The sequence below is a fragment of the Gouania willdenowi genome, chromosome 17 (genome assembly GCF_900634775.1).
Source record: "Gouania willdenowi chromosome 17, fGouWil2.1, whole genome shotgun sequence".
Taxonomy (NCBI): Eukaryota; Metazoa; Chordata; class Actinopteri; order Blenniiformes; family Gobiesocidae; genus Gouania; species Gouania willdenowi.
The window spans coordinates 2,080,852-2,096,868 of NC_041060.1; the positions used below are offsets into that span (position 1 = coordinate 2,080,852).

The window sequence follows — 16,017 nt, forward strand, 5'->3', positions numbered from 1 at the left end:
AAGTGTGAACCTGCAGGTCCAGCTGGAGCGACGCTAGGTGTGAAGGTCGTGTCAGCATTAGAAAGAGTGACAGAAAGCTGAGAGGACAATTGGTCACTGGCTTGAGACGATCCCGTTCCTTGATACTGAACATCTTGTAGGTTTGGTGGTTGTTCAGGGATATCAGCAGCATTAGTGCTATCAGATGGTGGTGAATCCTCTTGTTTTGCTGCTTCACTTTTGTCTTCAGCATCCTCTGTATGTTCTTTATTCTCCTGCTTTGTTTTAGAAGTAGTTTTCTTCCGTTTTAAGACTGATTTACCGTTTTTTCCTTCCTCCTCGCCACCCTCTTCCTCAGTCTTTTCCTCTACTTTTGATCTTTCACTCTTGGAAGATTTCTCCAATTTCTGTCTTTTTCTTTCTCTCACATCTCTCGCATGTCCATCCTTCTCTCTATCCTTCCTGGTGCTACTATCATCCAGATGTTCACTTTTCTTTCTTGGATGGATTTTGCTTTTTCGTTGAGGGTTTAAGTGAAGTTTGACCTTATGTAGCCGACTGGATTGAGCTTTGTGTCTTCTCTCCTTGTCCCTGGACGTGGTCATTCTTCTTCTTCCATATCGCTCCTCATCCCAACTGCTTCTCTGCTCGAGCAATCTCAGACTTTCAGGATCAAATGTTACTTTTCTTGTTTCCCTCCTGAAGTCTGCGTTCTTCATCATGTCAAAATGGTGCCCCCCGCCATTTGGTCTGTGCCGGGAAGAAAATCCATCATGTCTACCTTGTCTCACATTCTGCTCTGGTGGTCTATACGTCCTGTAGCTGTAATCGCAATGCATGTTCTCATGACCTCCGGCCTTTGTTCCAGTTCCGTTTGGAGTATTTAAAACACTGTGCTGAGTCACTGCTCTCCTTTTCTCCTCCTCCATCATCATCATCTTCAGTTTCCTCCTCTCTCTAGCCTCCTCTGTCTCTATCCCTCCATTCATTCTATTTTCTCTTCTCATTGCATTAGGCCTGAACTCATTGTAGTAGCTGCTGTTCTCTTCAGCTCCGTTCCACATTTGGGTCCTTGCATCAAATGTTGAGACTTCCTTCAGCTGTTGCTGATGATTGCTGTTGGCTTCCAGGAAACCATACTGCCGTCCCTCACAAACAGAAAAATGTCTGCTGTGGTGGTTAGCAACGCCTTGACTTTCCTCTGATTCGGCTTTAAGTCTTTGAATTTCTTTAAGGCTCTTTTTTTGAGACACTTGATAGAGAATTAGGACAACCAGCATGGTGACACCGACGCCCACTGAAACACAACAGGAGCTGCTTAGTGGCATTTGGGGAATTTTACTTTTTAACACACATTATCCCAGACTCATATTACTAATGATCTTAGCAACAAAACTTGATTATAAAAAAATGTGACGGCAGTACGAGTTCACTGCTTAACCACAAAAATCTATCTATATATTTGTAAATTACATTTTTTTACATTGTAATAAGTTGTGCCAGTCATTTCAAAACCATTGCATGTAACACAATGCAAACATTTACAAAATAAAAATAAAATAAGTAAGTAAATCTATATGAATAATTAAATCTCTTTTTTTATGAGCATACAAATATAAGATGAAACTATAACCAACGTGGACACACCTATACACACACACGCACACACACATCAAATATAACATGTCTGAAATTTTCAATAAATGTAGGTGCAATAAACACTGTAAATATTTGTTATACTTCATGTATATATTTTGACTGTCTTATATATACATATATGTGTGTATACATATATATATATATATACAAACAATATGGATCAGTGCACCTCATTTTGCTGTATACAATGTTGTTAAAGGCTTTGAAATAAATAGAATAAAATATACGACTTTTCTAAAGCTCAGAAAAGAACAGTTTTAATTGTGCTGACGTTTAACTATTGAAATCCTTGGTAGTTCTAATAATGTAATTCCAGATTATATACACAAAAATCTGTGATAGTGTTTCAAGTTCCCTTCAATTCCTTCATGCAGTAGTAGTATTTCTAGTAGTAGTCGTCTGTATTACGCCCACCTATGAAGCAGATGACTGCAGCGATTGCCACATCTCGAGCGTAAACGTGAGGCGTAACACTGCCTTTATTCTGGACCTGGATGGTGATGTTCTGATTGGACGGGACACAGTTGGCATCCGTCAGCTCCAGCACAGTCGTTACAGCAGGGTTATCAGCACTCACACACACCATCCTACGGCCGTTGTAAAGGGCCTGAGAGCAGCAGGGGGGACAACAGTGAGGTTAATAGCAGAGATGGGCAACTTTTATCCCGACAGGGTCCACAAAAATATGATTGTCTCATCCGAGGGTCACGTTATCAACATTCATGTCAGTGTTTACAATAATAACCTGATTATTAATGCAGGAAAGAACAAAGGTTTTTGTCTTTTTCTGTTGTCATACATAGTTTTCGGTCAATTTTGCATATTTTTGTTAATAACCTGTGTGGGTTTTTTTGAAGTATTTTGTGCATTTTTGTTGTCGTTTTGTGTATTTTTCTCTTAGAGGTAATGTTTTCACATGTGTTTGTTTGTCTGTCCGTCTGTTAATGTGGATGGTTGTTGTCAGGACATTTCAAAAAGTGAAAAATTTAGTGAGCTGATGTAAACTTGGTGGTGGGTTGCGCTCTCCGAGTGCTCTTGATTCCTATGTGTTTTGTTGTTTTGGATTAAGTCTTTTGTGCATTTTTGTTGTTATCTTGTATAATTTTCTTTCTTCTTGTTATTTTGTGTGTTTTGGCTTTGACTTTATCTTTATTAGTGTATATTAATGAACACGAGGTACACATACTGTACGTGACGTGTAAATATGCCGAGCTATTAGCTAAAAGCTAATTTTCATTCGTGGTCCTACAACATAAATGGACAAACATGAAAATATCAAAAACAAACTTACATATTGGTGATTTTTGTTTTCAATTTTTTCGTAATTGGAGTAATTTGGTGTATTTTTGTTGTTCTTTTGTATATTCTTCTGTTATTTTTGTGTTTTCGTAGTCAACTTGTGAGTTTTTGGTGTAATATGGTCTATGTTTGTTGGCATTTTGTGTATTTTTGTTAATTTTCTCACAAAATTAGACCAAGGGTTGCATGAGGGGCCCTGGGCCGCCAGTTGCCCATGTCTGATTTACGTCTTTGGGTTGAGAGATCTCAGGTGTAACATCACCACATTGTTCCCTTTCTATTACGGTACTTTCCGCACTTTGTCAGGTTGTTGCATGAAGGCGGACAGAAAGGTGGCCAGCTCCAGCAGCTGGCACGAGCAGTTCCAGGAGTTCAGGTCCATGTTGAGGTTTGTGAGCCAGTTCAGGTACGAAAAAGCCTCCACGGGAGCCGAACTCAAACGGTTCTTGGAAATGTCCAAAGTCTTCAGACTCACCAGACCACGGAAACTAAAGCCACACAATCAAGAAGACATCATGTTTTTAATGTTAACTCTTTGGAAAAGAAGAACAAACATATGTTTAGCAACAGTTTAAGGGGCAGAAATGAGACACACAAGGAGAACATTGAAAAAGAAACACTCTCACAGCCTAATAGAATGTCAACGTGAACCGATGGTTGGTAAGAATCTCAACTGTTACTAAAAATGTAAATACAGCCCTCTTAACGAGTACTGACCTATTTTCATCCAGATAATGGATCAGATTATCAGATAAATCCAGACTCTCCAGGTACATGAGGTCTCTGAGGGGGAATGAACCGTAGTCCAGTTTGTTGAGGTGGTTTCCTTCCAGCTTCAGGCTCCTCAGAGTCTTTGTGCCTAAAAACCAACTCGCCTGGATCTGCATGGAATTCATAACATTATCATCCCCACCTAGTGTCACTGTAATGTATGCCTCTGAAGGCGTAGAAATACTACTCATCATTTGCCTGGTGTTTTCTATGGGGCATCAGGTCACGTGACCATCTTGTCATCACGTTTGAGAAAGGGAAAACATGGCTGACATTCATTAAGTTTTCACTAGAAATGCATTAAGAGAGTTTTAAGTATTTTTAAGTACATTTCTAGTGAGAAACGTATCCTTAATATTCATAGTATCCATTATTCATTTTCTGATCTGCTTGTTGCTTTGTTCAGGGTTGTGGGGGTCTGTTAGTGCCTATCTCCAGCTGTCATTGGGCGTTTGGCGGGGGTACACCCTGGACAGGGTGCCAGTCTGTTGCAGGGTAACACACAGACAAACAACCACTCACACTCACACACACACTTTAGAGACTCCAATCAACCAAACGTCATGTATTTGGATAGTGGGAGGAAACCAAACAGACTTAAACTACACTTTAGCCTCAAGGTGTGGAAATATATTCAAATGTAAATTAATATAAATAATAATGATAATAATGAATAAAAATTTCACGTAATCAGTATGGTTAACATAGTAAACAGAGTAATTCATAATTCAACATCACTTCCGGTATGTTCTAAGCGTCCTTAGCAACACCATAGCAACGACATAAAGCATGATGAATATATGCTAAAATGAACAAACACATTGTATACACAAATTGAATGGATACTATGAAATTTAAGGATATGTTTCTCACTAGAAATGTTATCAAAATGAAGCTAAAGCCACAAGCTCTCTTAATATATAGCAATTTCCAGTGAAAATGTAATGAATGTCGGCCATGTTTTCACCTTTCTCAAACAGGATGACAAGGTGGTCACGTCACCTGACGTACGCCCAATAAAAATGATGGGTAGTATTTCTGGGCGTAGGATGTCTACACATCGCACACTGGACAAGGTTCTTCTACAAAAACAAAACCTGAAAGAATTCACATTTCCTTTGCAGAACAAACCACAACTTCTCACAATGTTTTCAATGCTAGAGAATAACAAACCATGGTGATGAGGTTATGACCCAGGGCCAGGACCTCCAGCTGGCTCAGATTGGCCAACGCTCCTCTCTGTAGGGTCTGACTGGTCAGCAGGTTGTGGTCCAGGAGCAAAGTGTGAAGGAAAGGTAAACTGGTAAAAGCGTCCGCGCTGAGCTCTGAGATACGGTTATGACTCAGACCTGGGAAGGAGAAAAGATTCTCTGAGAACACATGAGCACACTGTGTTTATAAAGAGGAGAAACATTGATGGTTCACACCTATGACTGTGATGTTGATGAGGTTAGACAGTGAAGAAGGCTGAACAGCTGAGATGGATCCTTCAGTCAGGAGCAAAGCCTGGGTGGAGTCTGGAGCATCTAATGACACACGCACGCACGCACACACGCACGCACGCACACACGCACACACACACACACACACACGCACACACACACACACACAGCTCTGTGAGTTTAACCTGGAAATGGAAAACTGGGGCTAATTTTGGACAAAATCACTACAAAACACCCAAAATGACAGAAAAATACACATAAATCACTACAAAAATATACTAAAATAAATATGAAAAAAATGATAATAAAAACAAACAAATGACAACAACCACAAAAACAAAGAACGAAAAAGAGAATTACTCAACTATACCAAAAACATACAAACAACAAAAACACAAAAAATGGCAGAATTAACTAAATGAAATCGAAAACCAATAAGAAAATGGCAAAAATACATAAAATTGCACTAAACACAGAAAACAACAAAAACACAAAAAATTAGCAAATACAGTGTATGAATATGATATCAAAAACAAACATGACAATAAAAAGAAGGAAAGAGAGAGAAAATTACTAAATTATACCCAAAACACAAAAAAAATTAAAAGGTAAAGGAAAAATGCAAAAAAATAACACAAAAGGACTTAAAAAACATAAAAAATTACAGAATATACTGTGATACCAACAAAAAAAAAACAAAAAAACACACAAAATATCAAAAATATACCCAGAAAGGACAAAAATAATGTTTAGATTAGTTGGATCTTTATGTTCTAGATCTACTTTCAATTTAATTCTAAATGCTGACTTGACATTTCATAATGTGACCCTACTCTACTGAGATAAAAGTGACCATTCTCTGGCCTTTGAGTCTCTAACATAAAACCAAACAATCTTAACTTGTGGATGTGTATAATTAGAGTCGGGTTATGTGTAACGTCACCTATAATGTGAGCCAGTCTCTGACAGATGACGACATCCTCAGAACAAACAGCACACGAAGCAGGACACGAGGAAACAGGAGGGACGACTGGCAGCAGCAACATCAGCAAAATATCTGGAAACACACGTTTCATTATCTCATCTATAGTAAATGATATGAAGAGTAACAATAGTTTGTCACACTTACAGGTCATGTTGTTATAGTGGGGGCATCATGATGATGAGGGACCATCGCCTCCACACAACTGTAACCTCACAAACATCCATAGTTATCAATAATGTCATAGTTTTAGCCCATAAAACACGATTAGATTAGATTAAAAAACACTTTAAGGACTCCAGTCTAATGAGTGATTGTTAGATATTATATTATTAGAGGGTTGCAAAGATATTAGGCTTTGGATTTTTGGGAATATTAAAAAATATGAACTTTTCATGGACATTTTTGATTAGAAATAACCGGCAATTTAAAGTCATTTTAAAAAACTAATGCTGATATTTTACATCATGCTAAAATATTTCTAAAATTCCTGTTAAGGGCCAACCTTCAATGTAGTTAATTCAGTTTTTTTCCTCCTTAATTCTTTTTAGATTTCATGAAAAGTTTCCAACTTTGAAAAATCCTGGAACTTTGCAACCCAAGTTTAAATGTTATAGTGTTTTTAATTGTATTATTTAGCATGGCTGCTCATGTGTTTGGAGATAATAGTTATTTAAAATTACTACCAATTTTCAGTTACTTCCGATAAATAATTCCCATGAAAAGTTACAATTTTTGAATATCCCTAAAATTCTTGTGCTTATCGTTCCCATATGGATATTTACTGGACATTTTTCTGCCCCTTAGAGCAAACTTTCAAGCCAAAAAAAAAAAAAAGGCGCAAAATCACTTTAGAATCACAAAGTAAAAAATGAAAACATACAAATGGACTTCATAAACACCCCAAATGACTCCAAAACACTCAAAACCACAATAGAAATACACAAAAAATAGACAAAGATAACTAAAAATGACTTGAACAGAATAAATGATTTAAAAAATACACCAAATACTTCCAAAAAACATAATAAATACATAAAAATTTCTCTAAAATCCCAAAACAGGAATACAAAAGAATAGAAAAAGATACAAAACTACACAAAACAATAAACTAAAATCCACAAAACAGATTGGTCATTATTCTAAATGCTGACATAAATGTATATAATGTGAATTTGTCATAAAAGTCGCTCATCTCTGTATTAAAACTGATCACATTAAAACTATCCCCATATAGGTGTAATATAAAACTTTTTATTTGATTCTTTAGAAAAACACGCAAAAGAAACTGATTTGAAGTATGAATTAAACATAATGTGAATCATCTTTAAGATGATAGGAATCTCATACGTCACCCCTGGGCCTGTAACCAATAAACACACTGTAAACAACAAACAGTTGACTTTAGTTTGAGTTGCTAAGCATATAAACAGTGTGGCATCATGTGTGAGTGAGTGTGTGGCGACATCAGGGGATGCTCGACTGGTGGATGACAGGGAGACATTGTATCAGACTGAGGTCTATATCAGGTTTCTACTGCTGCTCGATTACTAATGAACTTTCTTCCTGTGAACCTCCACCAACAGAGAAACAAACACAAGAACATCTCCAGAGTAACACCACCATGAATGTGGAGTGAAACTGTTTTAGGCTCCATTTACATCAGACGTTGGCAAACCACAAAAATACAACCATCCATTTTCTGACCCGCGTCGTCCTATTTCAGAGCCGAGGGTACACCCTGGAGCACCAGTCCATCGCAGGGCAACACACACAGACACACAAGCAATTTAGAGACTCCATTCAAGATTACAGACATGTTTTTGGATTGTGGGAGGAGCCCACGCAGCACGGGGAGAACATGCAAACTCCACACAGAAAGGAGCTAAGTGTTCACCCCAGGGATTGAACCCAGGACCTTCCTGCTGTGAGGCAGACGTGATAACCACTGTTCACCCCAGCCTCTCCAAAAACACACATTACAGAAAAGAAATGAAAAATACAGAAAATGAGTATAAAAATACACGACAACACAAATAGAAAAATGCAGATTAAAAACACACGAGACAAATACACAAACACAGAAAACGAAAAATACATACATGACAAAACGACAAGAAAGATACAAAGAAATGACTCGTCACACACAAAAGGACAACAAAAATACACAAATGGAAATATTTACAACAAAAACACACAAGACAAATACAAAAACACACAAGACAAATACAAAAACACAACAAACTAAATATATACGACAACACATGACAACAAAGATACAATAAAATTACTCGTCACACACTAAATAACACAGAAAACGACAACAAAGGATACACTTCAAACAACAGCAAACACACACATAACATTAACAAAAATATATGTTTTTAAATGACAGAAAAAAATACACAATGAGTCAAAAATAACTTTGATAATGTGGCCCTCAGATCAGATACAATCATATTTTTATGGCCCCCGCTGTGTCTTTGTAGTTTTTTTTTAGTATTTTTGTTGGTGCTTCGCATAATTTTTCTATTCTTTATTTTTTGTGATTGTTTTGCTCCTCTTTTGGTTAATTTTCATCATATTTGTCATTTTGTGTCTCGTAGTTTACTTTTTTCTCCTTAAATGCATTTCACGGTCATTCCCTTACTGTAGTGTTTTTCAACCTTGGTGTTGTGACCCCATGTGGGGTCGCCTGGGATTAAAATGACCTAGTAATTGGTAAAAAAAAAAAAAAAACGATAACTGATTGGAACACATCAAACATCAAACAACTGTTTTCTAAACCTAAACTTTCTCAAATTAAATGTTGCTACTTTGTATTTGTAACACATTTAAATATTTGTTTTAAAATTTAAAAAAATGAAAGCAGATAATATGCATTGAGTATGAGAGTTTGCTATTTTTGTCTACATATTCAATATCATTTTATTTCTAGAGATAAAAGTTTCTTTTAATCCTTTTATAAACACAATTATCTTCTCAAATGAACTGTAAAGTCATTTGTAGTTATCTGATATCATGGCAGGTTTTTCACACATGCTCACCAGTTGCACAGCATAGATTCCCACGCTGCTGCTGATGATGATGATGATGATGATGATAATGATGAATAGGTCACATTTTCCTCTCATAAATCGCTTCAGCTCAAGATTTCTTTAAAGATAATAAGTTCAGTTCCTGTTTGTTTGGTTGCTGCAGCGCTGTGGCTGATACGCTCAGTAGGTAACATCTATCTAAGGTTACCTGGCCGTGTACTGAGCATGCTCAGTAGAGCCGAGTGTCACCTGAGAGGCAAAAATGTCGCGTCTGACTCGGTAACGACGAGCCTTTAAATGAACCCTGAGGGATAATTCCTGTTTAATGCACTGAGCAACATTTAGGAAGCAATGTCAAGTCAGAACCTTCAAAATAAAATTCATTTTATTGCACAGTGCATTTTATAGGGTTTACAAATCATGTAATTTCATTCTGCATAATTTGAATTATTAAAAAAATATATCATATATTGATTTTAAACCTTTTGAAAACATGATCACATGATCAGAACAATTTTCCCAGAGGCCCCACGAGACTCGATGATGTCCCGGTGGGCGTCGGCAGCTTTCTCTAGGGGATACTGAGAGCCGATGGTGGGACACAACCAACCTGACTCCATTCCTGCGTAAAGGAGAGCCGCACATTCCTTACGCTCCTCCTGAGAGAAGGAAAGTGACTAAGTTTGTAGCTGTTTGTATTCACATTTAAACATATATTTCAGCAAAAACACTGAAAATTCACAATGACGTTCTAAGGACTGAGTTTAGGTCATGATGCTGCATTTCTGCAAAAAATTCCTACAGGTGTGATTAAATATCACATTCTACCAAGTGTAAAGTCATTTCTTCCAGGTTTGATGGTAAAAAAAAAAATCCCAAAAATGTCAAGTTATGTTTAAATGAAGAAAAAAAAACAATATTTCCACATGAACGATGAAGAAAAACATCGTTTCATAAACTTCAAGCAATTCTCATTTGTTTAAGATGTGGATTATGTTACATGTGTTCAATCTAGGGATATGAGAAAAAATAGTTTCTGTAATATATTCATATATATATAATATACAATAAGCTAACATATATTTACATCTGTGCTTGAATAACTTGAGAAAGTAAGAATTAAATAAAGTTACTGATGATACATTTATATGTCTTATAGTAAAATGAGTGGAAAAAGTTGTACAACCTGTGTTTTGTCGTCACTGCTTTTTTTTTTTTTTTTACCTGTGAAGCGAAGAACAGAACCACGCCCATCACGCTGCTCTCCTTCATCATGGCGTCTCTGGGGTCGAGCTCTATTTTTCCCCTGGAGCCAACCACCTACGGACGAAACAACAACTGTAAATGTAGCACAGATTTACACACTGTAGCACAAAAACCAAACTAAGGGAGGTCTTCACCATGACACGCCCTGCAAACGCCAACATCTTCAGGTCGCTACTCAGATTGACGTTGGCTAACATTTCTATGATGACGTCGACACCTCTGCCTTCAGTGGCGTCCTAAAGAACACAGGCATCATGGTCTGAAAGGCCTGGAACTGCTTAGAAAAGCGCTTTTTGTTCTTCGTTGTGTGTGAATACCATGATCTTATCTGTGTATCCTTCCTCTCTGTGGTTAAAAGCCAGATGAGCTCCGTTCTTCAGAACCAGCTTCATTCCATCCTGGGTTCCGGCCGTTCCTAAAACTCTGAGACCCAAAGCCCTGGACAGCTGGCACGTTGCTACGCCAACCTAGAGAACAGCGTTCACATTATCAATACTCATGTCAGCGTTTAGAATTATTGAACAATCTGAGCATTAACACAAGAATATTAATGAAAATGGTATTTTGTACATGTTTGTTGTTGTTTTCTGGGTTTTTTGGAGTTATTGTGTTTTTGTTGACGTTTTGTGTGCTTTCGGAGCCCCGTTGCTCGCACTGAACTGGGAAAAAAAATGTCCACGCTACTCCTGACTCTTGGAATTTACTCCAAAATGACTAGTATTTTTTGTGTTTTATAGTTTTCTGTCATTTTGGATATGTTCTTAGTCATCTTGTGTGTTTTAACAGTAATCTTGTGCATTATTGTTGCCATATTGTGTATTTTGAGTCATTTTTGTGTATTTTAGTCATCGTTTACTATATTTTTCCATTAGTTTGTGTATTTTTGTTGTTGTTTTCCGTGCTTTTGGAGTCATTTTGTGTATTTCTGTTATTATTGTTTTATGCCAATTTTTGTTTTATTTTTTTCTGTCATTTTGTGTATTTTTGTTGTCGTATTTTACAGTTTTCTGTGATTTTGGCTATTTTTTTAGTCATCTTGTGTGTTTTAACAGTAATTTTGTGCATTATTGTTGCCATATTATGCTTTTGGTGTAATTTTTGTGTATTTTTGTTATTGCGTTTTACAGTTTTCTGTCATTTTGGGTATTTTTTTGTAGCCGCCTTGTGTGTTTTAAAAGTTATTTTGTGCATTATTGTTTTCATATTGTGTATGAGTCGTTTTTGGGTATTTTTCTTGTCGTTTCCCATATTTTTCTGCCAATTTGTGTATTTTTTTTTCTGTCATTTTGTTTATTTCTGTTGTCGTGTTTTACAGTTTTCTGTTATTTTGGGTATTTTTGAGATCATCTTGTGTGTTTTGGAGTCATTTTTGTGTAATTTTGTTGTCGCTTTGTCAATTATTCTGTAAATTTGTGTATTTTTAATGTTGTAATGTGTGTTTTCTTCACCCCTCCACTGGCTCCATGGATAAGGACGGTTTCTCCAGGTTTGACATGGGCTCTGCAACACAAAAAGCAGCAGGAAATATGCATTTAATGTAACATGTAATATGTAATCAGCATTACAACAAGGCTTAAAGGACTTATTTTAATTTGATGGTTTTGATTTTGTGGGAAAAGAGGTTTGACGTGTGCACAAAAGCTGACAAAATAAAAGATAATAAATAATCGTCAACATTTTATAAGTCTTCGTCTTTCACGTTTTTGTAAACGTAATTTGTTCTCTTGTTTTTTAACGCTCAGTGCCATTGATGAGATAACTCGTCATTTGCGTTTTTTCACGGGGGTTACTAGAAAACACCCTGGCGGAGGTCCCTCATCAATATCTAAGCTGTGGGGTGTTGTAGTGACCAACTGTGCCCTGAAGATGGCAGCAGTGCACCTTTAGATGAGAGATTAGCCACTTCCAGCAAAGCAGGAAGTAGCAGGAAAAAGGGATATTATGGCGCTACAGAGTGATATTGTGACGTATCCAGCAGCTCACAGCTCCACATACTAACACAGAACATATGTGGACCTGAGTGGTTTATTGATAATGTTGTGATCGTGAGATAAAACCATCAACTAACCGGGCTAAATGGGTCATGACTGCGTGTCGGGAGGAGGGGGGGTTACAAAATACCCCCAGCCTGTGAGCCAGATAGCAAAATAATAGGTGACATGTAGGAGGTAGCAGCACCTTTGGATGAGAGATCATCCATGCTCAGCAGAGCTCAGAGGGAGAGGAGGAAAGGTGTTTATGAGACAGAAAAGGAACGCCAAAATACAGTAAGAAATCTATTCAACTCTGACATAGATAGCAAAATAACAATAATTTTGCCATCAAAAGCCCAGTCTCAGTGTTATATATATATATATATATATATATATATATATATATATAAGCAAACAATGTTCAGATGTTAGAGTTGTCACTAAAGCAAAAAAAAAAAAAAAAAAAGCTTTGAAGTCACTGACAGGGTTTTTTTTACTAAAAGGCTTTTTTCTCAGCTTTTTGCTCTGAAACTGAAGATTTGTGTAAAACTTGCTCTATTCTGCGGCTGATTACAAAAGAACAAATGTTTTTTGATGAAAGTAGAGGCTTCAATCTTTCAGAATCTGGTGTCAGATTTCAGAGAGTCATAGTAGAAAATATTCTGTGGGTCTTTAAAATGAGTCAAAATGCTCAAAACCGGCTGGCACTGAGGGGGGTAGAAAATCTGAAAATGGCTGGCACTGAATGAGTCAAAGATGGAAAAATACCAAAAATACCAAATTCCAAAAAGGGAGGTACAGTGAGTACTGGTAAGTTTTCTTTGCTCCAGTATCACAAAAAAGCCCTAAATCCAAAGAATACATTGGACCTCACCCTGCACGTGTGTGTGTGTGTGTGTGTGTGTGTGTGTGTGTGTGTGTGTGTGTTTTCTTACTTGTGAACCAGAGCTCTGTAGGCAGTGAAGTATGGGATCCCAATGGCTGCCCCCTGCACAAAGTCTAGGGCGTCGGGCAGCTTGTAAACACAGTCCTCAGCGGCTACGGTGAACTCTGCGTAACCACCACTCTCTGTGTCTGTAGTGAACACACGATCTCCCACCTGGGAAACATTATTCATTCATTAATACATCAAACTATGGTTAATATTTTTGTCGCGTCATGCTCACAATGTTTCTTTACCTTTAGCGTGGTGACGCCATCTCCAACCTGTTCAACCACCCCTGCTACGTCAGTGCCGGGCGTGTAGGGCAGGTTGGGTTTACGAGCGTACGTTCCAGCTCGGATGTAAGTTTCCACAGGATTCACCCCACAGGCTCGGACATTGATCAATACCTTAAATTGATCACATGTACATTATGAATTCCAGCTGATTACATTTCAAAGAATGGTTCTAAGATACATAAAAAGGTGCTGAAGTTTCCACAGAATAAAGAATATAGAATAGGTGCAACAGACATTAGGTTAATAATACATTTTATTTAAAAGCGCTTTTCAGGCCAACCAACAACTATTTACAATAAAAACTGAATAATAAAAAAACAGTGCATTACAATATAAAACAGAATAATACAAAAAGAAACAAGAACATTGTACGTCATGCTTTAGTAAAATTAACTGTTTTTTATTATTAATTCTAGTTTATTATATTTCTTTTCACTGTGGTTTGTTGTATTGGTATTGTGTACTTATTTAGATTTTGTGTTTACGTCATGAGAGACAGAGTTTAGTTTCAACTTTTTGAATAATAAAAAAAACTAAAAAATCTAAATACAAATAGACAGTAGACACTTGTGTTTCTTGTGTTATTTGGTAAGCTTTTAGTTGTAACTAGTAACATTTAGGTAACATTATTAGTACTACAGTAGTAACACAAAATTAGACGCTTTACTAGTAAGGTCTACTCGTGCACTAGTGCATCAAAAACATTTACAAGTGACAACAAAAGTTTTGCTTTCTAGTACTACTAGTAAACAGGAACTATCTGGATGAACATCTAGAAATGCAGTTATAATAATACAATTTTATTAAAATCAAAATGTACAAAACGACATCAAAAACACACAAAAGTGACTCCTAAAACACAAAATTAACATAAATTGATACACAATACACAAATTGCCTCCAAAAACAATAAATAAATACAAACCAAAATAGGAACAAAAAATGCACAATGACAAAATTACAGATATAATACACAAATAAAATAAATCATCATCTCATTAGTAGTACTAGTAATGGACTGTTTTAGCAGTAGACTAGTAAAGCAAATATGAAGTAGGAGGGATTATAACCAAATCCAGCTCCCTGATTGGTTGGAATATTTTCGAAAGCCAATGGGAAGCCTGAATGTGCTTTTCCCCGCCCCCTTATTGACACATAAGTCATAATAGCAGTATTTATGAACCTTTTTTAGATCTACTAGTAGTATTTATAGACCAAAGCCAGTCTACTATTAGTATTAGTGAACTATTACAGTCTAGTCGTACTACTAGTGATACTATGATTGATATCAATGAAATCACTTTCGGGTGTCTCACCTGGTTGTTAGCGGGCTGAGGGACGCACAGGTCGGTACACAGTTTGAGAACAGACGGAGCTCCAAGCTCACTGACCCGGATAGCTCTCATCATCATCCGACAGCTGGACATGTGCGCGAATAAAACTGATAGAGCGAGAAACACAGATTTAAAGTGTCACAAACTTCCCCTGAAGTGCAAATAATGCTGTGACCGCCCACACTTACTTCTTCTTCTTTTGCTGCTGATACTGTCGATAGACTTCTACACCACAGCGCCCCCTCACATTTACGGTAGGTGTTTGTCACTGCACATTTTTAAACATCTTAACTTTATTTTTAACACTTTACTTGAAGGTTTATACAGAAAGACTGATATTACGCTGTCATTATTATGACATGACACCTGTCATTAGCATGAATAAAGTGTCGTGAAGGTTGTTATTAAGTGTCGTTTGTTATCCTAACTCAGTGGTTCTCAAACCTATTTCTGAATTCATGTATCCCCCTTTGTCCAACTACAATATTTTGCTTAGAAAATTATTTAAAAACAACTATAGAGCACAATGATGGAATGAAGTGATTTCACACATTTTAAAGCATTTTATTTTGTAGATAAGTGTGAAGAAACAGTATCTAATGCAGTGGTTTCCAATTTTTTTGGACAGTGACCCCATTTTGATATCAAGAATTTCTGGAGACCCCAAAGTTATGTTTTTTTTCTCTTCCTAAAATTTGTTTTTGATCATGTTTGAGCTCAAATCTTCTTTTATTTTTTTCCACTACATTTTAGTTGAACTACAGTTGTTTAACATTGTGTGTTGTTTAAAAATAAATAAACAAATAAATAATAATAATAATAATTTTTCAGAAATTTCAGGCGACCCCACATTGGGTAACGATCCCATGGTTGAAAAACACTGATTTAGTGGCCCCTGAATAGATTTATTTCTGTAGTTTTTATAATTTCTGGTCATCTCACGCCTTGGGTGGGACTAGGACCCCCCTCTCTCTCTCTCTAGTACCCCGAGGGGTACACGTACCTCCATTTGAGAAACACTGCCCTAACTAATCCCAACCCTTTGTTACTCTA

The 16,017-nt window shown here is 36.8% G+C and overlaps 2 protein-coding genes across 2 annotated transcripts in view; both read right to left on the reverse strand.

The window, feature by feature from the left end:
- The window catches only part of lrrc53 (leucine rich repeat containing 53), a 7,449-nt gene extending 952 nt beyond the window's left edge, over positions 1–6,497 (reverse strand). Inside the window, exons 1-8 of the mRNA XM_028473306.1 lie at positions 6,280–6,497; positions 6,094–6,207; positions 5,136–5,234; positions 4,882–5,057; positions 3,655–3,818; positions 3,236–3,425; positions 2,053–2,245; positions 1–1,276 (exon numbers count right to left, since the gene is read on the reverse strand). The exon at positions 1–1,276 is cut by the window's left edge and continues 952 nt beyond it. Of these exons, the coding sequence (XP_028329107.1) occupies positions 1–1,276; positions 2,053–2,245; positions 3,236–3,425; positions 3,655–3,818; positions 4,882–5,057; positions 5,136–5,234; positions 6,094–6,207; positions 6,280–6,286 (2,219 nt within the window). The 5' untranslated portion in view covers positions 6,287–6,497. The remainder of the gene's footprint in view (positions 1,277–2,052; positions 2,246–3,235; positions 3,426–3,654; positions 3,819–4,881; positions 5,058–5,135; positions 5,235–6,093; positions 6,208–6,279) is intronic.
- A 3,036-nt stretch (positions 6,498–9,533) lies between these two features.
- Positions 9,534–15,163, reverse strand: cryz (crystallin, zeta (quinone reductase)). Its single transcript, XM_028473040.1, has 8 exons — positions 14,947–15,163; positions 13,589–13,741; positions 13,345–13,508; positions 11,885–11,936; positions 10,754–10,903; positions 10,571–10,672; positions 10,395–10,490; positions 9,534–9,829 (listed from the first exon to the last, which is right to left on the reverse strand). Exons 1-8 carry the CDS (start codon positions 15,055–15,057, stop codon positions 9,668–9,670), a joined length of 990 nt encoding a protein of 329 aa, XP_028328841.1. The 5' UTR covers positions 15,058–15,163; the 3' UTR covers positions 9,534–9,667.
- Between the last annotated feature and the right edge of the window lie 854 nt (positions 15,164–16,017).

What these genes read in the sequence shown, in the direction of transcription:
- cryz (XM_028473040.1), bottom strand. Translation starts at nt 15,057, where the DNA reads ATGTCCAGCTGTCGGATGATGATGAGAGCTATCCGGGTCAGTGAGCTT. An exon ending in TACAGAGCTCTGGTTCACAA is followed by an intron (nt 11,937 to 13,344) that starts GTAAGAAAACAC and finishes TTTGTGTTGCAG; the next exon opens with AGCCCATGTCAAACCTGGAG. An exon ending in GATACACAGATAAGATCATG is followed by an intron (nt 10,673 to 10,753) that starts GTATTCACACAC and finishes TGTGTTCTTTAG; the next exon opens with GACGCCACTGAAGGCAGAGG.